Source organism: Xiphophorus maculatus, chromosome 17 (assembly GCF_002775205.1).
Source record: "Xiphophorus maculatus strain JP 163 A chromosome 17, X_maculatus-5.0-male, whole genome shotgun sequence".
In the NCBI taxonomy this organism is placed as follows: Eukaryota; Metazoa; Chordata; class Actinopteri; order Cyprinodontiformes; family Poeciliidae; genus Xiphophorus; species Xiphophorus maculatus.
The window spans coordinates 5,843,621-5,867,586 of record NC_036459.1 but is presented as its reverse complement, the minus strand read 5'-3'; the positions used below and the strand labels follow the sequence as shown (position 1 = coordinate 5,867,586).

The following is a 23,966-nucleotide window of genomic DNA, read 5'->3' as shown; positions in this document are numbered from 1 at the left end:
AGCAATTAAGAAGTCAAGAACCAAATTTGAGATGTAACACTGACGGACATAATCAGCAGGGCTTCAGTTCAGAGGTTGGGGACCAAATAAAACGGCTGGGGCTGAACAGTAATAAACAATATTATGGCTTCCTGGGTAGAGAAAAAAAATTAAAGCTCAGAATGTAAAATAAAAAAGAAAATAGAACAAAATCTAAAATATAAATTTAAGAAATGGTTGAAATTTAAGAGACAAAAAGGAAAAGAAAAATGGAAAAGAAAAAAAGAGACGGGACACAAATAAAACAATTGATAATAGAGGATTATGTAGTTAAACTTTGTACTGCTGAATAGAAGAAACAATTATATCACCATTTTTTATATGCCTGGAAACATTTAAAACACTCAAAATTGATTATAACCCATTAATGTTTTTATATTTCACTTCATTTGACTTCACTAACCATATTGATGCACCTCTGGGAACATAGTTAGTTTTATAAATTACCTGAACATTACTTTAAAATCCACTGATGAGTAAGTAAGAGTTAAAAAAAAATAAATAAAGCATAACCATCTAAAATTAAAGCTGCTACTTTCCATATGAAAACCTTAAGAGAAAAGTAAATAGGATATTAAATGCATTCAATTAAATTTTTTTTTCTAGACTCTTTTGATTCATAAATACACAATCAGGCACACACGTCAAGTATCAGAAATTATTAATGATGTAACAAAAGTCAAATTCTTAAAAACTCCCAAACAATAAAGCAAAAATCTATGCAAGGTCAAAATTAGTCAAAATAGCAACTTACCAATTAAGTTGTTAAAGAAGTAAATGGAAATAAATTAAAAAAAAACTCAACAAGTTGATGAAGACAAAGTTGGAATCACTCAACCTTCAAACCAGAAAATATTCATCCTTCACCTTTTTCTTTTCTTTCATAGCATGTTGCCTTCCGGCTGCTGCACCATGAAATAACAACCCCCCCATCTCTGTGTGCCACAAAATCTCTCTCTCTCACACACACACACCCACACGCACGCACACACACACACACACACACACACACACACACACACACACACACACACACACACACACACACACACACACACACACACACACACACACACACACACACACACACACACACACACACACACACACACACACACCACTGGGAAGCCAAACAAAGTTAGGACTGATGGACGATGTAATGGCATTAAGTCTGGAATAAGAAGGGAGGGATTTTAGTTAAATAAGGCTAATTGGAAGGAAGGAATGTTCAGCAAGGAGAAGGAATAAATCACAAAAACACTGTTTGGCCAGATATAAAAAGATGATAAGCCATAAAAAGCATACAATACAATCATTTGGTTTCTTAGACAAAATATAAACTCTCAGAAAATTGAAAAACAACCAGAAAACTATTTCAACTTTTCTTCCTAAAAAACAACAACAAATAATGTTAGCGTCTTGAACATAAATGTAACCTAAAATTAATATTGTTCTCTCATATATTTCATGTTAGTCATACAAAGAAAAAAAGCAAATAACTATAAAACACAAAAATGTAGTTTGTACAATAAGCTAGCTAGGGTTTGCAAGCTGTACTGCTAGGTAACAAAATTATTAGCTTTTAGCCTTTACTTGCTTCCCCTCAACGACTAAAAGATAACTGAACGTATAAATGAATTAAAAAAGCAGCATGAAAATAAGGTTTACTTGTTCACAACCTGCATGAAATGTTGGTTATTTTTTATAACAAACTCCCAGCAGATACAAAAACAAAAGCTATTGTTACTCGCTGGTGATGGACACTTTGACCTCATCCACATTGACATTTTTGAGGCTGAAAAAGTCACACATAAATATAAATTAGGTAAAGACCTTCTGCTGGTTGCTTCAAGCAAGACGAGGCACCAATTTACAAAACTCAAATCGTCTTAAACTGCTATTTTGAACATGACTTCAACGGTCTCCACAGTAATCGGAGATATGGACGTAAAAAAAAGATAATAAATCTACTTCAACTGCGGGATCCTGTCAATATGAATCAAAATCTCTGAGGAAACATTTAAGATGTTTCCTTTTTGAATTTAAGGAAAACGTTTTTAAACAACAACCTGATTTCAACACCAGATATCAGTTTTATACAATAAATGCTCTCTGAGGGAAGTGGGAAATGTAAGGGTGAAAAAGTAAGAAAAATGTGGCTTAATCACAAGAGATAGTCAAAATAAGATCATATGCGTTATTATTTATGTCTACCTTATATCAGCAGTAACCAATGTTACTATAGAAACAATCCATTTCATTTTACCTGGCCATCCTATCTTTTTCAAAGTTTTCTGATTTATTTTGAACTACAAGATGCAATTGTCCTATCCTTCTTCAATTCTCCACTTATCCTTCACAACTGCGTTAATTGTTTGTGGCAGCAGTGCAGCACTCCTCTTGTTAGGTTATAGATTGCTCTAACTGAAGGCATCTCTTTGTTAGAAGGACAATTATATAACCGGCTGGATAAACGCCAAAAGACAATTTTTAGACAGTAGATATAATGTCCTCTGATTTGAAGTGGGGGGAGAAGGGTGTGGGTCGTATGTGTGCCTGAGGAAGAGCTTTGAGGAGACGTACAGTTAAACATGCTGTTGGCTGCATTATTCTGTAGGACATTTTCTATAAAAGATGCAAAATATTAGATAAAAGAACAGAAAATGTGGAGCAGTTATGAATAAAAAGCATTCGAGAGGCAGGACAAAGTTTGGACAGGTTGCCAGTCCGGAGAAACCCTGAGATTGTATCATAAACATGAACATTTCCAAATAGTGCTGCTAACAAAATGCAAAACTCCTTGGGCAACCAAACCCTCAAGAAAATCATCAACAACCTAAAATATTTCTTTTGCTAACCTTTGGATAACCCCAAGAAAAGAAGGGAAGCTGGTGATCAGGCGGACTATGGCGATCACAAGGTGTCGTCACACACAGACGGCAATACATTTTCAAAACTAAAGTCGGCTGTTTGGGATTCGTGTTTTGCAAAATGCTGTGTTGATTAAAGTACATGAGATCTGTCTGCTAGGAAGATATTAAGCAAACGCTTCCACACAAACAGCTGAGTTATCCCAGTGCTGGGGTCACAGTAATAACTTAATAAGGTTTTAGTGAACTCATGACAAATTGAAAGCGAGGTAAAAAGAACAGGAAGGCAAAAATGATTTGGGGCTGGAAGCCACACGTCAGATCTAAAACCACACCGTCTGAATTTATTCTGCTCATGTAGCGTCTTAAATCAAACTGAGAAGGAAGGGGCGGCGGAGGGGACACCGGGACAAGGGACGGGTTCTGTTTTCCCAAAGGTAATCTAAATCTGAATCTTTTCAATTTAAATGTGCAAGCAAAACAGAAGCGGTGGGAACAGCAAGGACCAAATCAAACGGTTTCTGAAATTAAACTTTGAAATGATCAGAATATATTTTGAAAGGAGGGCAACAAAACGTTGCTCTTAGGTATTTTTAACAAATTACATCAATACTAATCGATGTAAACTTTATTTAAAGTTATCCAATTAAATAAAAACATTGAACATTTAAAGAAACATTGCCTTCGTTCTCATGTAATGAAATCAAAGAACTTTTGTTTATGGTTTTTGTAAGCACAGCAAAAAAATATAGAATTTATTGAAAGAGCTCAATATTTTGAAACTCATCTTATTGATTCACTACACACACAGTGAAATATCTCAAATATCTCCCTTTATTTCTTAATATTAAACCTTAAATTCAAATGTGTCAGGAAATTGGAGTAGATAAGATCAATAAGATGAACAGTTGGTGTATTGATCAAAGACAGATGGACTATTGAACAGATGAACAGAGGGAGAAATAGAATACAGAGTTGTATCAGAGTTTCATTTATTGTTGGGATTAAGAATGTATTTTTGATTCAAATTGAACTGCACTGATTGATGAACAGAATGACAAATGGAAAGATGGTTGGACAGAGGAAATGATGATCAATGGATGGATGGATTTTTAGAAATGCAAGTATTTTCCATACAAACTACACAAAAACCCATTTAAGCTAAAAATATGGCAGAAATAGAAGAGTAAATAAAATAAACTCAAGCAGTGAGATCCAAATCTTTCATTTGACGCTGTTGTGACCCGACATGACCACCTTCCATGTTGTTGCAACTTTCTCTTTTTTAAGTCTATTTTGCAAAACGAACAAAATAGAGTTGCAGTGAGAGGGAAGAGTGCATGGAAGGACTAATCAGAGCAAAAAACAGCATCATATGACTGAAACTCCTGAAGCTCATGCCAAATTTATTAATACAGGCAGTAAACAAGTGCGGAGGGGAAACAGCGGACACAGGACGGAGATATGAGACGAAAAGACAAACAAGACTTTCGGCTCCGACCTGTAAGTGCAGCAAAACTCTTGGTGGAGGAGCTCAGAGGAAGCAGAGACTTACACTTGTTACCCGTCTGTAGATCTGCGCCGCATTCTGGCATTCTGAGTAGGGATACTCAGAGGTGGCCATCTCCAGCATGCACATCCCGAAGGCGTAGACATCTACGGATTCATCGTACTTCTCCTCATACATCTCAGGAGCCATAAACTCAGGGGTACCTTTCAAAAAACACAAAAAACAGGCAGAACTTTAAATGTCTGAATCGCCACAATATTTCTTAAAATATCCCAGGAAACCACTAGCACTCCTGACAGTCAAATTCAGGTCGTAAAATGTAATTTAGAAAAACATGCAGCAAACCACAAAGTTGTACGTGGTCTCTGTAATTACTACAAACAATTTGTGAACCTCGCTTAAAGGTAGAGGAGAAAGGAGAAGGAATTCAGAGCCATCACGAAGAAAATACCTGTGGTCAGCTACATGGCTATTCAACTGAAAACAAGCCAGGTTTTTATTTTCTTTATGTGTGCAGCCATTACATCCTCAGACAGCCTAACCCCCGACATACCAGCGGACACGCTGAAGGTACTTTCCAAATACTTGCGGCTCACATTAACAACTAGCAATAAAGTTAATGTGAGCGTGTAGATGTTTGCATTTCAAGTAGGTATTACTCCTGCAAAGTATACAGGCTGTTTCCCTTTAAAACTTCGGCTGTTGTTCTGCGGGCCGAATGTTTTTCTCACCTATGACACTTTTGGCGAAGGAGGCCCTCTTCAGCGTGGCCAGTCCCAGGTCTCCGATCTTCACAGAGCCCGTGGGACCCGTGATGAAGATGTTGTCGCACTTCAGGTCCCGGTGGATGATGGGTGGGGCCCTGGTGTGCAGGAAGTGGAGACCTTTAAGGATCTGCCGGCACCATGAGCGCAGGACCTTGATTTTCATCACCTTAAAGCGCTTCAGGTATCTGAAACGGGGGTGGAGAGAGAAATTAGAAATAGTGTCACGCTCTGTTGAACACAAAGAGGAAGCAAGATGCTTAAAATGACATCAATCTGTCTCTCCTGTGGGCTGAAATCCAAATTTAACCTCAACTGTAGACGGTTAAATCACAGCTTGATGGTTTTTATTTATATTTTTTGGAGAGTCTGTATTCAAGCAGCCAAAAATAAATAAATAAATTTTTTGAGGGCGACACTGACAGGAAAATTAATGAGTCCAAATCAAGGTTTGGCATTGCAGACAAAGACAGGGGAGCAGACGGAAAGGGCACAACACATTAGATAAAATATAACTGTTTGCTTTTGGCAGACAGTCCAGGCCTGAGCAGCTCATTATAAATTATCCCATCATTGTGCACAAACTCAAAATTAGAATGGCCATTATTGAAATTAATTCCCCTGCCTGTAAAATTAGAGGCAGCCTAAAATACCACTCAATTAAGACATACAAATACAAAATATTCTCGTGAAAGTTTTCCATTATGGCAAGACTTTCAATACAGAACATAAAGAAAGCAAAGACAGGCAGAGAGGCATTGATGAAAGAAAGATGTGCACTTTTAAAACTCTTAAAATAACAGAAGCACAATCCTTTCCCTATTTTTCTTGACTGCATAATGAGTCTGGATTCAAGAGTGTAAGCTGAAAAGTAAAAGCTCTTTTTATTTATTGAGGTTGAACAAAGAAAGAAACTGATTAAGCGATACATTTCGAGCTCCTAAAAGGAAAAGGATCCAAACATTGTCTCTATAAAATATAAAATGTTCATCATTCTGTAGATCTGATGTAACAGCAGAAGACATTTAGACCCACATCATCAGAAATGCTCCTAATTTGGTTTTAAACAGCGCAGGTTCAATCTCACAGCATCCATTGCATCTTATCAAACAAGACAAGCAATTCCCGTGCTGCTTATTCCGAACCCATTAAATCGTGATGACTGAGAACAACAAGCAATAATTTACTGTGCACTTGCTGCATTTTTAATCTTAAAGCAATTTAGACCGGTTCGTTACTTCTACACACTTATTCCTGTTTGGTACGTGAACGTTTGGAGCCTCTCCCAGCACACACCCTGCGGTAAACAGGGAGACACCCACTGAGAGGCCGCCAAGTGATTTTTAGAGCCAACACAGATCCACACCTGCGGGTGTTTTAAAACGTGCCACTCCACCTGCTTCGCATGGCTCTGGAAAGAGGGAGGAAACCCGACGACAGCACAGGAGAGACTCAACCTTAAAACGGAAACGTTTTTAATTTTAGTAAGTCAACTGAAATGTTTACAGTGCATTGCTACTGTTTCTATTAAAGAGTTGTGACAAGAAGTGACCCATCGGTTTTCAGCCATGTTTGTTCGCCAGCATTTAAATTCTTACAGTTTTCCAAAAGAAGGATTTGAAATAGTGCAGAGAAGCAACTTCTGATCAGCTCGTTTGCTTAAATGACCTTATTAAACAGCAATTACAATATAAAGGATACTGTGATTTACAGTGATTATATTTGTTAAAGTAACTTCTGCATCTTAAACTAATCTTCTCTTTGATCTGTTTAGGTCATTCCCAGTTCAGGCTTAATCCGTTCCCTTTCCTTATGCTAAAAAAAAAAAAAAAACTCTAGGAAAGAGCTGCTGACAGCCTCCAGCTGCAAATCTGTCCAAGCTGATGAGAAACGGCCTAAAAATCACAAGCTGGTCCAACACGGCCAACAAACATCTCAGCTTGTTGAGCGCAAACACAAACACCAGCTAAGATGTCACTGGTTCTATCAGCAAAACAAGTCATGAAATACATTTATAATTACTATCTGCAGTACAGTTTATGATTTTAATTCAAATATTACAAGAACTGTTCAGTTGAACATAACGTGGTGCTAAAGGGTATGGCATGAAATGGTGCCACAACATTAGAGATATGACAAACTTTAAAAGTTAATGCTAGTTAAATATCCTGTCATGAACAGATCTAAGCTGTTCATGTCATGGCCAGGGATTAAGTTTAAACTGAAATGTCAAAACTAAATTTCCAACATAAAACAAAGCAATTATTTCCTCAGTAATGTCCAGTAAAATTCTTTAGTTTGTTGGAAGCACAAATACCCAATTGAATATAAATGTGTTTTATATTTTGTTTATAGGTCTGGGTATAGCATGGCAATAAAATTAAATTAAAGATGAATGATGAAAGATTTTACTATCAAACCAAAGACAATATTACTGTCAAGACAGAACCGTCTCTAACATGAACTATGTGGTTAGCATTGCTAACAACAGCCTGTATCTTCTGTCCTTTCTCTAATCTCTTTAAAATTCTTACTGACACTAAAAATACACATTCAGTTACAACTTTCACACTGAAGAGTGTGGTCACTACAACATGGCAGTGACATGGTGTGGTGCGTTCACTGTCAAACGTAAAAATGTTTCAATTCCAGTGACCAAAGGATTCATTGATGGATCTCTACCTTACACAGATAACAGTGCAAATAAGCTAAAAGAGCATTTTTAGCTTATTTACTGCAACATGAGACTAAAATATGTAAAACAGATACATTTTTTGGCTTATTGTAAGTTGCTATATAAGTGATAAAATACTTTCATTGAATTCTTGAGTCATATTAATATTCACTAAACTAATGTGATGTTTAAGCCCAGAACACTGTGGTTAGTGTTTTACAGGAAGTGCTTTAAAAATCAAAGAATATGTTAAGAAATTATACTTAGCTTCAAGGGAACAGTCTTAATCTGTACCACAAAAAGTGGATCTGCCTTCTCTTCCTCATTTCATCTTTTATTTCCACTTCCCACATATCACGCAGAAAACATGACACCTCGTTTCCCCTCCGCCTCCCATCCCTTCACCCGTCTCCTCTGCTTTATTTCTCCCCCGTTCTGGAGTCAAAGCGGTGCTGACAGACGAGTTAAACCCTGTGGCACGCAGAGCTCTGAAGTGACACTGCTCAGCCTTTCTCCCACACAAAGTCGCTCAAACTCGCTCTTATTCCAGCACACAAATCCAAGTACGCAGATAAGTATGTCACCTTTAAGGCACTTTAGTAATATTTAATAAATAGCAAAAAAAAAAAGCAGAACAAACTTTTCTTACAAACACATCCACATGCGTTTGTAAGAAAACGCAGTGCATAAAGTTCCTTTCATGCACTGTAGCGGTGCTGGTCAGGATTTCCATATTTACCATCTTTCTCCCTCCGTATCAGGCCCCCCACCATCTCTCTTTCTTTTTCCACTGCCTCAGCATAGCACCTCTCCTTTCTGAGAACTCATCTGGACTGAAGCCGAACCCCTGCACAGCTTTCATCCTGTCCATAAACGCACCACCACACAGGCTGCAAGATCTCGCAAAAACTGCTGGCTGCATGCGGAAAATAAGTTTTAATCTTGATAATATGTTGATTGGGGACTTTTTACACATTTTTTTTTACTCCTCCAGTCTTTTTGTGGGCTCTAGTGTCCCTTATACGAAAGTAGGCTGACAGGAAGGGGGAAGGAGAAGGGGGAAGACATGCGGCAAATGTCGCCGGGTCCGGGAGTCGAACCCGTGCCGGCCGCGTCGAGGACTCAAGGCCTCCAAATATGGGTGGCTCTATCCCCTACGCCACCACGGCACGCCCGATTGGGGACTTTTTAAGCAAAACTGCACAGGTTTCAGTGTAGTGCAAGTGGGAATGCATTCTGGTTTTATTATATATTAAACAACATGTTTTCATTTAACAAGAAATGCAATGTTATGTCATCAAAAGCTGCAGAGAAAAAATGTGTTTAATAAATATGAGTTTGTAAATTCAAAATGGAGTACAGATTGCATTAGTTCATAATGAAGTCTTCCAGCGGAGGGCGCCACTCTCCTGAAAAGTACTCTGACAAATACTTCTGCCTCCTCTGTTACAGGTAAGCCAGTGGTTTGTCGTGTCCCCTTCTGTGCTTTTTCTCCAATTTACACCAAGCATCTCTCCAAGATTCTTTCGTCTCCCTCCAACTGTAACAGTCTGGTTCTATAGCCGTGCTCTTCTACCCGCAGCACTTAGGAGCAACGCCAGGAATGAGAGGAATCTGCAGCAGAAGCAGCAGCTGGCAGGTGTGCTGACGGTGTCCCGTGATGCACCGTGTGGCGCGAGCTTATTGCCTTTTTTTTGTAACAATGACGTTCACAGATGCACGTCTATTCTCATCAGCAGAGAGGCATTTCATGATGGCATGTCTATTATTCATATTGAGTTTTGAGAACGGGGCAGGTGGAAACTGACAGATGTCAGTGGTGCTAATATACCAAACCTGTATATTGTAAAGTCTCTTCATTATCGCTCTTTTTTTCTTTATTCTTAGATAGGACACACGTGTGTTAGAGTCGCTCTTTTTTTCTTCTGGGCAAAAACATTTACCAAAATTTGCCGAGCTGTAATACGTATATTTAAATACCGTAACGTTATTGGCACGATACGGTATATAAAGCAGAGGCGCGGGGACTGTTTAGCCAATCAGGACGCAGAACACAATGCACTGTGGAAAAAAACTGCACAAAAAAATCCGCGAAGCAGCGAGACCGTGAATGGTGAACCGATAGCAAGGGTTCACTGTATATGCTCAGAGGGAGGGAAGAAAACAACTGTATGCCATATATACAAGGTATATATGGAAAAGATTAAGTCATTTTACAAAGCATAAAGTGTAAAAGTGGATTGCAAAACACTTTTTAGGCTCCTGTACTCACGTTTTCAGCGTGCCAGATGTCATGAGCTCAGTGACGAGAACAATACATTTCTTTCCTTTGCACAAACCCTCCCAGGAGTCATAGAAGCGGACAATGTTAGGATGCTGGAGACCCTTCAACATCCCGGCTTCCTCTTTGAACCGCTGGCGCTCCGACTTGGACAGCTTACGGTCCTGCACACAGGACAGAGAGGGACACTTGGTAAAGAGGAGGCAAAGCAAATGATAAATACAAGCAATGCACGACGGAAATCTGATTGCCAGACTTTTTATGTCAAATCGGAGACATTAACATGGAGATTGCAATTACAATCAAATCCAGGGGAAGGAGGTTTTCACAGAGAAGAGATAATCAGCAGAGGTGAAGCTGACTTTCTACAAAATGAGTCAATTGGTTGAGCAAAAACAACATGGTTTTAATGCTCCATCTGAACAGAACAAAAAATTCAAAAACAGATCTAGAAATAATTCTCGCCTGTTCACATCAATGTGATCTTTTACCTTCAAGTCAATGAAGCCACAAACATCCATTAGAGGGAGTGTAGAAGTCCATCATCTCTGCCTCCTTCAGGCAGCAACATGTTGCTTAGATTGTTTATAGCAAACTGGTTTCTCAGGTTGAAATAAGCAGCCATTTCCTTTGTCAGATGTTATTTCATCATCATGATTATTCGGAAACAAAACTTCAGATGAGGGCTGTAATTATTGCTCTGGTGAATATTATAAAACACTTACGAATATAATGAAAAACATCCTTTTAATGAACAATGACTCTTAGTGTAAAGGCAAGGCACTTGTATAAATAACGAGGAATGGAAATGCGTTAATGAAATTTAGATTAGACATCACTGAAGTTTTCAGGAGAAAATGACCTAAGAAAGGATAAAACCTATCAGGAAAAGTAAAAGCCTGCACAGAGGTTGTTTGAATTATGATATTTTTTTGTTTAAAATATGCCTGTGTGTGCTTCCTTGCTTTCATCCATTGTGCTTGAACAAAATATATGAGTCCTAAACCTCTAAATGACACATTCGGCACATCGCTGGCACAGAAAAAAACATAATCTTTGCTGCCTAACAACAGTAGAAAAAGGTGACGGATCCTCAATTCTGAGGGGATTTGTGTACAAATAAAGCCGTAATAACCTCAGTGACTTCAAACTATTAAGCTGCATGCCAAACATGGACTTCTTACAGCCGGTGAAAGGAGACTGCACCAGATTTAGGCAGGAAAAAAAGGTTTTAAAAGCATAAAAACCAATGATTAAACTGACTGTACAGATATCCAGAATGTTTGATGTCAATGAATGTCTGTGACCCTTTTAGAGGATGAAACGTCAGGGTCATCTGCTGATGAAACGTCAGCAGACAGACAAACACAGAAAGAGCAACAGGATCGGCTGATGCTGAATGAATTAAACATTAAAAAAACATTCAGTGGATTATGAGATAAAGAGAAAATCTCTAACTTGAATGATTCAAAGATACAGTTTATTCCCTGATTTTTGAGAAAACCTCCAATCTCTTGAGAGAAAAGGCAGCTACTGTGTCTTGCCAAAGTGTTCACTCTAAACCTCAATGAATTTACTGACAGACCAACAGAAAGTAGCATATTATTGCAAAGTGGTAAAAGAAATGACACACTGCTTCAGATTACTGAAAAAGCTCAATAACCAGCTCAGGGAAACAGTCACAATGTTTTCTGAAATGGTTTTAAAGCTTTTAGAAAACCTTGTGAGCAACCTCAAAGATTAGAGGAATATCTGAGGTGATGAGCTCATAGTGTATAACCCAGAGCTCCGTCTCCATCATATGACTTATTCACTCTCCAGCACATTAAGGGGCTTTGAATCACACTGACGCTTTCAGAAATAATGCATGTGCGTGGAAGAGACGGCCTGAAAAAGCTTATCCCTTCATCATCCTGCTGCTGCTGCTGCATCCACTTCTCCTGATGATAGCCATTAGCAGCCGACAGCACAAATCATCCACTAAGCTTTACTCCCTTTCTTTTCTTCTTCTTTGGCTCTTTTCCCCCAGCTGCGATCACATGATCCGATCTACTGGTCACATGACTGCAGCTGCTAGTCACCTGACTGCCTGGAAGACAGTATTGCATTTCCCAGCAGCACTTAAGACCCAGATGACCCATAACACTTAGAGCCCCTCCACTGGGCATTGGATGGTTCTTCTCTTTTCTTCACTCTAGAATCATTCAGCTCTTTGTGCCCAATGTGTGTGTTACCCCCAAATGAATCTGTTAAGAAACTATACAGCTTAGGCTTAAACCTGATGACAAACATTCTTGTTGTAAATATATTTACCCAAACAACCAGTGCCTTTGATTAGAGTCGCAGCTCGTCTGCAGTGTGGGTCAACTTAATGTCCAGGGAAGTGACAGAAACATGAACACATGTGAGCATATTTGTGTGTCCACAGACAGACGAGGCTGGAGACAGCAGACAGGAAGTCTGAGAGGACTCACTAATCCAATATTAATGTTTGCTTTTTTAGTCTATAAATGGACTGAGAAACAGCAGAGGAGTTGAAGATGGCACTTAATACAGTACAGACCCTTGCAAAAGGTTTCCCTGCCGCGGCAACGCTTTCCCATTTTTGTATGACAGACCAACTCAGAGAGATGCAAAGTTGTGAAGTGGAAGCACTTATTGTTTTCCTGTTGAAAGGTCAACCTGCAACATATTTAAAATTTGTGTATAAAGCTGTAATGGAAACACATTTTTTCTCATCACAAGTCGTGATCAACAACCAGATGTTGCTACTGGCAGAAAAGATGAAGACGACGACAGGAAGTGGCAGAAGGACAATGGTGTGGAATGTTTTTTTAATGACATCGCATTAACGTATCCAAGTGTGATTTTACTTACGTTTCTAACTTAACGGAAACACTGCAATTATGAAATAGTGTTTTTTTCTACTTTAGTAGAAAATCAACAAAGTTTTGTGCACATTTGTAATGGAAACGCAGGTAGTGTCTGTGCTGGATTTCTTTTTTTTAAAAAGAAGTTTCTTAGATTTTTGTCAGAAAATGTTTAAAACCATATTTTTTCTTATTCCTTCTCACAATAATGACCTAGTTTGAGTTGGTGCATTACATAAAATCTCAAAATGCATTGAGGTCTGCAAGTGATGAGAAAAAACGTGAAGAAATTCAACAGATTTTCTTCGCAAGGCACTGTACGTGTGTAATAAAAAAGACTAAAGGGATGTCAGGATGTGGGTTAATCTGATCCATAATACATAGGTTCTGTTGTTGACTGGGGTTGTTTTTCTCCCTTGTTCCCTCACTCTCTCGCTTCAAAAACATCATGAGGTTTGAGTTTGCCAGACTCCAAAATATCCCTTCATTTTCCAGTTAAGATCATCTCTTTCAGGTTCTCATAAACCCCTTCCACCTCACACAGACATGCCTGCGCACTTAAATCTGCAGCTTCTTATCTGCCACTCGCACACAGACGCTGCGTTTCGGCATAAGGACTTCACACTCTCTAATCCCGGGCTCTGCATTGTCACCGCCTTCCCTCAGCCAATCTGAGGGCTTCAAAGAAGCCTCCTATACAACCCTGAGTATGTGACGGCTCTTATTTTGTCTGGCCTATTTCTGCTTTGCAGAAGCCAACCAAGGACAGCACACACACACACACACACACACACACAGAGCACACAGGCTCGCAGACAGCCCGACAAACAAGCAAACAAGCAGAGAGGCTGGCAGAAACGCAATCTGCACTGTTACAGTATTATGCCGTTTCCTGCAGAGGAGCGGAAAGCCGATACCCACTGATCAGCTCATGTAGGTCTGGATGTCCCGCTGAGTTTTAGCACTGTGCGATCGCCGTCTCTGGGCTGTCGCACACCAACCAGCGAGAGCAGCGATCCCAGCGGCAGATGGGCCGAGGCTACAGCTGACCGCTTTGCTACATGTGCCAGCAAACAACTATTCTCTCACGGTAAAACCAGGACTCGAGCAAATCATAACAAAATAACTGAGAGTTCAAGGGTAATATCTGGGCTCTCTCCCGGGGAGATTAAATATAGAACAAATAATTGGATCTGATTATCTGAGTCCAAAGACATGTGTGTTTCTCAGGGTTTTTGTGGAATTGGAGCAATTTTCTTCTATTTACATGAGGGACCAAAAAAACAAGGATGAGAGGAAACTGTTAATTGGTCGCTAAAACCTTAATTTTACGTGAATTAACTAGACTGAACGTATACAAAACCCATTTCCCATTTCCAAATTAATGGGGGAAAAAACTTGTAAAAATAAAAAGAACAGAAGGATAAATAATTTAATAAATAAAAGCGATTATGATAAAAACACAAAATGGCTGAAAAGCTCAAATGTTCTAGTTAGAAAAAGGCATACAGTAGCTCAAATCTGCTAAAAATGTAAGAAAAATACAAAATAATACATTTTAATAACATTATTAGATTTTAGGCTGAGTGCATCATAGAGCCTTGAGGTTTGCTTACAGAAAAATACCTTGTTTATAATTTTTGTTACTGATTTGAAGCAACATTTGCACGTAAAAATTAATGTGACTTTTGAAAAAGCAAAAAAATCTGCAAGTACAAGACATGAAAGCGAGAGGAAAAGTTTATTCCTTAACTGCAACAGCTAATGTAGCATCATAAACTGTTTTGAAAGCCGTCGCAAACCGTAAACCTTCGGTCAAAGCTCTCCAAGAACGAGTTGCCGACCCAATTTGGCTTTCAGCGGGTCCACCTCTGACCCAGATTTTTCTGAAAGTCGGTCTTTTACTCCAAAATCTGGACCTGTAAATCTTAATCACATCCTGGCTGCATGAATGAGCTGGCTTGTTGTAGACTCATGGTGGGGCGCAAAGACCCGGTGCGCTCCTCAGACCCCCCACGGTCTGGAAACGCTTCCCTGCAACAAAGCGCAACCCCTTCTGCAGCACACACACCTACACACACCTACACATGTTAACAAAAAGACCCACATTTTGCTTTACTTGCACACACAAACCAAGACCTTCACCACAGCTTGTTATGGTTAGCCAGACTGGGAGAGTGAGAGAGTGAGAGCATCTGGTGTGAATAAGACCGACGGATGAGAGGAGGAATAGGTTCAAGAAGAAGTCAGAAGAGGAGAGAAAGGGATGAGAGAAGTCAATTTATGTCAAAAGTCAAGCAACACATGAAGATCTGAGTTGTTTTGGTCACAAATTCTTTTCAAATCCCCCGAATGTCCCGTTGATCTTAATCCCGCCCCCGTTTCAGCCCATCTTTCTGAGCTCCTAACTCGCTCTTTGTTTCGCTGTCACAACAATCCGTTTCTCTCCGCCTCATGCCTCCCATTTAGATGGTTTTTGGTTTCCCATCAATCACCACTCCACATATTGCAGTAACAGGGGCCAAATTTCAGCGTGCATCTGCGTCTGGACTGGATGGCGTTGAAACGCAGTGCTTGCTTTCTTTAGGAAATGGGGTGAGACATGTAGTGATGTCAAAAAGATTTCTTCTCTTTTCACTTTTATCGTCATGGGTAAATGTTTCAGATCGTTAAACTAATTTTAATATCAGATAAAGATAGCCCCAGTAAATACAAAAAGTCGATTTCAAATTATGATTTTATTTATTAAGTTTACAAAGTTACCCACAATTACCCCTTAACCTTTAGACTTTGATTAGGCCCTTTTGTTTTGTATGTTTTGAGTGTTTTTCAAAGCTATTCAGAGGTGGGTTTGTTAATGTGCTTCAGATCACAACGTGCAGATGATTTATGACAAGTTGTCCAGGTCCTCAAGCAACAAAGCAGCTCCAGACCATTACAGTACCACCACCATGCCTGAATGTATGCTTAATGTTCTGCATAAAGTATTGTGTTCATGCAAGATTTACAGAGATGCACATTTTCCAAGAAAAATTAACTAATATCTCATCAGTCCATAGAATATTTCCCTCCCAACAATTGAGGACCGTCAAAATGTTTTTTTGACAAAAGTGAAACTGTACTTTGTGTTGTTTTGGCCTTTGCAGCGGGTTTGTCTCCTGACAGATTGGCTTTGTTTCCCATCTTTTCTTAAACTTATTTAGATTGCAGCACAATGTGAAATTATTTCAATTCACTTAATGCTGTCAGATAAGTTCTGTTGGAATTATTTCTTAATTGTACAGATCTGGCAGTAACCAGGCCTGGCTGTGGCTGTTGAAACTAAACTAAAAAATAATTAATCCATAATTTCATAACGTAACAAAGGGGTGCTTATATTCTTCAACAGTGCCAGATTGTTTTTTTTCTAAAGTCTCATTTAAAAAACAGCTTTTTGGATTTAACGTGATCCATCATATTAAAATGTGATGATCTGAAACATTTGAGTGTAACAAGAGTGGCTTTTCTGATGTTTGCTATTTGGATACAAATATAATTGGGTTTTCTTTTGCTGTGTTGTTGTCCTGAACAGCAGCAGACACTACAAACAAAGACCATTCCTTCAGACCTCTACAACAACAAGGCCATGTGAACACAAACACTCATCTTCTAACAATGGCTGCCATCCCAGCCTGTCACTCATTGTGTGATATTGTTTCAAGTCTGTGCCTGGCTGCACGATGCACACTAACCATTCACCAGTGGAGTCGTTACCCTCTGCTCTGATGGTTACGCTTAATCTCCCTTGCCCTTCTTTCTCAATTCTGTCTTCTAGTTTCCGCTTTTCTGGTTCTAAGAATAAAAGGAAAAAAGAAAATTCAGACCCCGCTCGATCCGGTCATCCTGATCCAGGGTGTAATAAGAGGAAATCTGAAGATAATGAGTGAAACTTCTGATGTAAAGTGTTAATCCTTAACAGCACGCTGCACACAAAGGGTCTGATTATACCTGAAGTAATCCTGATTCCAGGAGCTAATGAGCAAAATGCTGAAATGCCAAGTCCGCCCCAAGTTCAAGTGAATGATTTTCTAGATCCAAGCTCCGGTTTGCAGCATTGTTTTAAGATACATGTAGCGCTTTGACAGTGGTAATCATGCATCATCTCCTTTTGGTGCAATCTAAAATCAAGCTAACTTACTGATCTGAAATCAGATGAGCTAATCTATTTAACCAGGACTAAAAGCTCTTACTCACTCAGAGTTTTCAGTGAAATGATTAGGAGTCATGAATGGTGTCCTTTGTCAAAGAAAAGGAAACGCAGCTCTGATAGTCGCATGACCAGGACGGCCAGAGAGCTGAAAAGGGGCGTTAAAGGTAGTGATGGATGCATTAGAAGACTTTTTAAAGAAATGCAGCACTTTGCAACAAAACAAACCTCAAACATTTCTCTCATTACAGTCACTAACTTCCATGTGTTTTATTGGGATTCTTGATCTTATTGACACAAGAGCATAAATATGAGGAGAGTTTCAATTCATACTTCTTTACTTTCACATCCCTGAATAAAACCTGTTGCTCTAGAGAACATTAGTGAACAAACAGCATCATGAAGGCCGGCGAACACAACACGAAGGTGTGTATGGCAAGTAAAAACCTACCAGGACCTAGCCAGCTGCCTGAACAGGGAGAGAAATAACCAGTGAGGCAGCCAAGAAGCCCATGGTAACTTTGGAGGAGCTGCAGAAATCCACAGCACAGGTGGGAGAATCTATTATTAGCACAACTATTAGCCGTAATTCTGACCTTTATGAAAAAGTGTCAAGAACAACATCAGGGTGCACCGTTCGCCCTGAATCCGCCATGTGAGACACCGTGGTGGTGGCAAAATGCCGTGATAATCCTTTTCTTCAGAAGGGACAGGGAAGCTGGTCAAAGTTGACGGGCTGAATAAAGGGCAATCCAGGAAGAACTCCTGCCAGAGGCTGAATATTTGTGGCTGAAATGTTTTTAAAAGTTTACAAGACACTGCTGCACAGATAAACTATAACTGCACAATTGCTTAAGATCCTATTAAATTAAATCAAAAGAAAAACCTCAAATTCTTCCATATTGTGTGTGTTTAAAAAGGGGAAACGACCTCAGCATGATTTAGTTTGATGCGATTCAGACCATGTCTTCTTTTCTGATTGGAAGCCAAGTTATTAAGTTCATTTAATCAGCCGTTTGGTTCCAGAGCAAACTGAAATGGGAGGGAAATGATGGACCTCCTTGTGCTCACTTTTCCAGGTTTTATTTGACTGATTTAGCTGCAAAACCTACTTTGAACTACAACAAAGATTAATTTGAAACTTAAAACAGTTGAATGAAAATGGCTGTCATTTATCACCATCCCTGACTGCCGTAAACACACCAAAGTCTTTGAACTTTTTAAGGACTTGACCCCTTTTTGGCAAGAAGGAGGCCACGGTGTACTGCTTCAGCTGCGTGAGAGTTGGCTGCACATTAAACGCATGAAAGGAAGTCAAGTTTCTAACTTTTTTTTCCCAGAGTGTAAGTGTTTGTACTTATGTGTTGCATAAGCAAGTGCAAGAGTTAGAGTGCAAAAGGTTAAACTCCTAAAATAGTGTGCATCCACCTGCCTTTCTGTTAGCACATCATAAACAAACAGATCAGAGCGGATGATATGCTGATGGCCAGCAGCCATTCCAATAGTGTCTGGACATGCCTCAGAGGTTTAAATCTAGTCCCACTTCAGCCGACTGAGCTAAACATCCAGCGGCAGAAAGAAGAAGAAGAAGAAACATGACAGAAGAGCTTAGAGAGTCTGCAGTGCAGCTAGATTAGAAGAAACATCCCAGAGACTCTAGGAGGATCATGGATAAAATCCTGACTAAAGCCTGTGAAAATACCAACAGATGCTACAAGCAGGCGTTCATTACCAGGAAACCTGACACACATGTCTGCGTGTTGCTTTCTAAAGGGTTGTTTATGTGCACGGCCGGATTTTGACAAGACCTTCAAACCGCTACAGTAGCTGATGACCTGATCAGTGGGAAACATGGGAGTTTTATCTGGAAGGGGGGGAAAAAAGAGACAAGGACCGACCCAGATAAGGCTATTGCATAATCTGGGTGGGCTATCTTTTTACACTCCATTAAATCTAGGGCTCCGCTTATTAACACCTAAGCTGAACGCTCAGCACTTCTCAGGTTTCATTTCACAAAGTATTAGCAGCCATCAGCATCCAACCTCATAGCTGCACTTTGTGTGTGCGGCATGTGGAGGGGAACAATAGTGATGGCTGAAAAAATGCAAATGTTAAGTTTGAGAGGCAGAAAGTCCAGAAACGAGCCTTCCCGATCCACTGTACTGTGGGAGGGGAAAGTACTCTAATAAATAAAAAGCACAAGTTCTGTAGGCTCCATCTTTTAAAGAGCACAGGCTGTAAAATGGAGAGCATCTGCTAACATCATTTTTAGCCCTGGTACAGATTCTTAACTAGATTTAGGTTTGGACTTTGACTGGGCCATTCTTATAAATGAATAAGCATCGACTTGCAGTTTCACTCTACCATCCATTCCGGTGGATCTGAAACTGAGAAGTCTGTATACAGTGTATGTAAATATCTGGTTTTATCTGTAATTTTAGCAGTGAAGATGTACTATAAATGTCCCCAGTCTGGATCAGACTTAAGAACAGCTAAAATAATCATCATAACTAGACCCCTGAGATCCCTTTATTTGTTTTGAAGGCACACAAGTTGGAAGTTGTGCAGAAAAAAAATATATATATATATTTATGGCCACAGAGGGAGGAGAGGATCAGTAAGCAATTAAAGTTGTGTCCTCTATATTTACAGTCTTCAATATTTATGCTGTGTCTCTGAAACATCCACTTGAGGAGGAGTGTGTCTAAACGAACGCAGTTTTACTTTTGCCACAAACTAACAACGGCTTTACAATAATGTGCTGGAAAACTGTCAACAGAAACAAAATCCATCTATAAAGTAACCATCAACACACAGACAGTGGAACTGGAGATGAGACGACATGATGGAACAAAAACAGCAACACTGAATATCGTGAATCACTTTTCCTCCTTCCTCACCTCTCCCAGCCTTCGTCTGCCCTTTTCCACCCCTCACTCTGGTCTATATTTCCTCTGCAGCTGCTCGGTTTAAAACGAAGGGGAGGAAACGGATTTAGGCTCCAGCTCTGATGGGGTAACCGAAGCGGCTCCACAGATACAGCTGACCGATAGAAACGTGTAAGAGAAACTAAAATAATTTGTGAGAAACAGCCGGGTCAGTTCCAGGGCGACCGGCCGCCAAAACCTCTGTGTGCATGCGGGGTCAACGTCTACACATCGTGAAAGTGTGTGATAAGTGACTGTGGTTATGTTGCAGGCTGGATTGGAGGTCAATTTGTTCCAGATGTCGAGACCACGAGTGCCAACGCTCACGCTGTTATGATACGCCAGAAAGATTTTCCTGTATTTTTATTTTTTTTGTTATGATGCTTTCTAGGACACATGAGCATTTAGAAAAAGAAAAATTGTTGAGGCAAATATGAATGCACAGCTTCAGAAGTGGAAGCAAATCCGGTTCTATAAAGACATTTGCTTTATGTAGTTCTTTAACACAAACACAGAAAGTGTAAAACCCTTCAGTTGTTTGTACAGATGTTGAAATGAACGGATGAGTGACTAAACAGAAAGCGAGGCGCAGGGGGAGGCCTGAGAGCAGACCTCAGGACAGAAGTGAGGTCACAGGAAGAGGAAATGGGCATATTTGTCTTATGAAGTTTTTTTCCTGTTATGACAGCAAAATATTTCAAAAGCTGGATGCACTTGTAGCTCTTCAAAACAAATAAAAATTAAGATATGGGTATTTGCAGTAATAAGCCCTTTTCAGCCTCATTCCCCCATAGCACCTAGCACCAGATGTTTTGGCACTGAATGCACCTAGCCTCACATGTGTTGGTAACAGAAGTGAGTCAATGGTGAAAACAACATCATCCGGCCAACTGGTGAGAAATTTGCTCTTACAGGGTTTGACAGCGATGTCGCTCCCTCTCCATTTATTTTTTTATTTTATTTTTTTTTACCCCTCCATGGGGTCTTTTGTGGGCTCCAGTGTCCCTTATATAATAGTGGGCTGACAGGAAACGGGGAAGGAGAGGGGGGAAGACATGCGGCAAATGTCGTCGGGTCCAGGAGTCGAACCCGCAACGGCCGCGTTGAGGACTCAAGTCCTCCAATACGACCAACCACTACGCCACCACGGCACGCCCCCCCCCCCTCCATTCATTTCCTGTAACTTGAGGCGACAACTGCTCGCCCGCCTTCATTCGTGCATGTGAAATTTTGTGCTAGTAAACACAGACTTGCACAGGCTTGTGACGCGACATAAGAAAGTTGAAAAATGTTAAACTTTTGTCGCTGTCGCATCCTGCGTGTCGGGCTTCAACCCAAGCCGATGACTTTCGCCTGTCACCATCGTTCCCCATGTCTCGAGTCCGTTAACCCGTGATAGACACAAAATCTATCTAGCCAGCCATCAAACGTATACTAGCAGCTAGTTAGTGGCTAACTAGCTGCTAGTTAACCACTAGCACTGCTAGCTGCTGAACTCAACTCAATGCAGTTGAGTTCAGTGCCTCAACTGCATTGAGCCACTGAAGGCAATGAAGATGTGCGACAAACTTTTGCCTGACAAAAATAAAAAAACTATATATACAAGATTTAGTAATCATGCCACAAAAAATTTAAGACCCATGATTGATGTATTTAAGATTTTCAAAGTTCTTAATTTTAGATACATAAATTTAAGACTTTTTAAGTATGAACACACAAACTTCACTATGACTTTAAGGTAGATTGTGATCTGCCTTTAAATGCCCAATCAGAACTTGAAGGAAAGATTGATGCATGGATGGCTACCTAAAGCTTCTAGGATCTAGTCTCGAGAGCCTAGGGAAACAAAATATAGATCTAGATTACAGAATGAAACTTAAATTTAATGCCTGTTCAGGCTCTGTATGGACCCTGATCATTTTAGTCTGCCTAACAGTGCAAATTTCTGCAGAATACTGAAAGAGGATTAGCGAAGATAAAAACAGAACTGAATGGTACAATGATGCAATAAGTGTGAGAACATCATGCACTGACCCACACATATGCACACAGGGTGTCGTGTTTCTGCAGAGGTGCCCGTCTGTCTCCAGCAAGCCTCTCTGAGAGCACAGATGTCAATGTCACAAAGACTGAGTCAGCCTAACGGTTACATCAACGAGTGACACAAGCTGCCTTTGTCACGAAAAATCAGGACGGACGCTGCTGACGGGTGAACAACTAGTGGACCTGCCTCAGACAAGCAGCAGGAAATAATCTGAGGAAGTGGAGTGTAGTAGCAAGGATATTCAAGATGCAGAAGACCAAAAGGGGGGAAATTATAAAACAGAAGGAGGAAAATGGTGGAAGCATATAAACTAGACAGAAGATCAGGAAAATAAGACGAGGAGGAAGCAGGAGCTCAACGAATGCCAATGGCTGAGGAGAAGAAGAGGAGCTCAGAATATGTGGTAGGCGAGGAAGTGTGGGAGACGTGGGTTGGGAAACATAAGGAAAGACAGGAGGGAAGACGCCATAGATAATGAGCTGTCTACTGAGACAAAGGCTAAACAATTATATCTCCATAATGAGTGTCGTTCTCTGTAAAGATGACTATGATAATGACAACAGGCCCTCACCGATGAGACCACACCAGTTCACACACATTGGTATAAAGCTTTCTGAAGCCATTTATTACACCATGTGTTTAAAACTTCCAACAAAGACAGTAAAGGTACAACCTTTATTCAGAGAGTGACATCATTATCCATTGTTCTCCCAGAACCTTTGTTCACTCTAAACCTGGCAAAAGGAAGAGGTTATATAACTAAGACTTTATCCAGCAAACTAATGATTAGGTGTATTTGTATTTTGATGGAGGTCAAATTGATCAAGTAGATGAAACTATTTGTATTAGTTTCAGGCTTACGGTTGTTGGTTCAATATGTTTTTAGCCTTGGTTCAGTTCAAGGTTCTGGTCTCACAGTTTTCAGTTTCAGTATTAGCTACAAGGTTTTAGATTTGGGTCATAGTTTCAGGCTAACGGTTTTCCTTTCAGCTACTTTCATGTTTTTGGTCACAGTTTAGGGAGGTTTTTTTGTGGCTATGAGAAGATGAAGGCTTGAACGAAATGGCAAGTGAGCGAACTGACCCTGAGAGTATATAGACCACCATTTTATTGCACAAACTATGTCAACGTGGGCGAACCCTAACTTTGAACCGTGCGTCAACGCTTTATTTGTCTATCTAAGACATCAAGCGGTGCACACAAGTCCTGAACCAACTCTAATGTCCCGTTTTCAAGCGGACTTTTTCCAAACCTAACAAAAACACTGCATAGAACCACATGCCTTAGATTTAGTTAAACAAAAACATTTCTAATTGTGATTTCAGGTCCCAGTTGGGTCGAACTTGTGAGTCATTTTGAACTTGAAGCTAAGGGGGGGAAAGGTGGGCTTGTTATTTCAGCTGTCTCTTTATTGGTTTAATAGCTGGCACACTTTCATGTGAAGAGGGGGGTGGATAATTACAATATTGTACAAATCTGTCACTGCAGAATGAAACCATTGTAGTTCATTACAAAGTACATCTGGCAACAATAAGCTTCTACAATAGCAAACCACTTACCACCACTAGAGGCTTGGGCCTACATAACCTGGTTTAGAGATAAATATTATGCAGCAAAAAATATGTTCAGCCTTCTTTCCACTGAAGATCGTAGGATCACTATACAAAAATGTGATATGTTAGCAACAGTTCAGTAAAGGAAGATGGTATGTGTAAAATATTGATGAAATAGAAGTGTTTTAAAGTTAAAGAATAAGTGGGCTAAAAAAATAGTTCTAGTTCTACAATAAATCACATGTACA

The 23,966-nt window shown here is 39.9% G+C and overlaps 1 protein-coding gene across 9 annotated transcripts in view; it reads right to left on the bottom strand.

Annotated features, from left to right (window-relative positions):
- LOC102235775 (serine/threonine-protein kinase WNK1-like) overlaps positions 1 to 23,966 on the bottom strand; it is an 89,295-nt gene that overhangs the window by 36,770 nt on the left and 28,559 nt on the right. For all 9 annotated transcript variants that reach the window (XM_023349963.1, XM_023349964.1, XM_023349967.1 and 6 more), the window contains exons 4-6: positions 10,130 to 10,302; positions 5,151 to 5,371; positions 4,465 to 4,622 (exon numbers count right to left, since the gene is read on the bottom strand). In XM_023349963.1, coding sequence (XP_023205731.1) covers positions 4,465 to 4,622; positions 5,151 to 5,371; positions 10,130 to 10,302 — 552 coding nt within the window. The remainder of the gene's footprint in view (positions 1 to 4,464; positions 4,623 to 5,150; positions 5,372 to 10,129; positions 10,303 to 23,966) is intronic.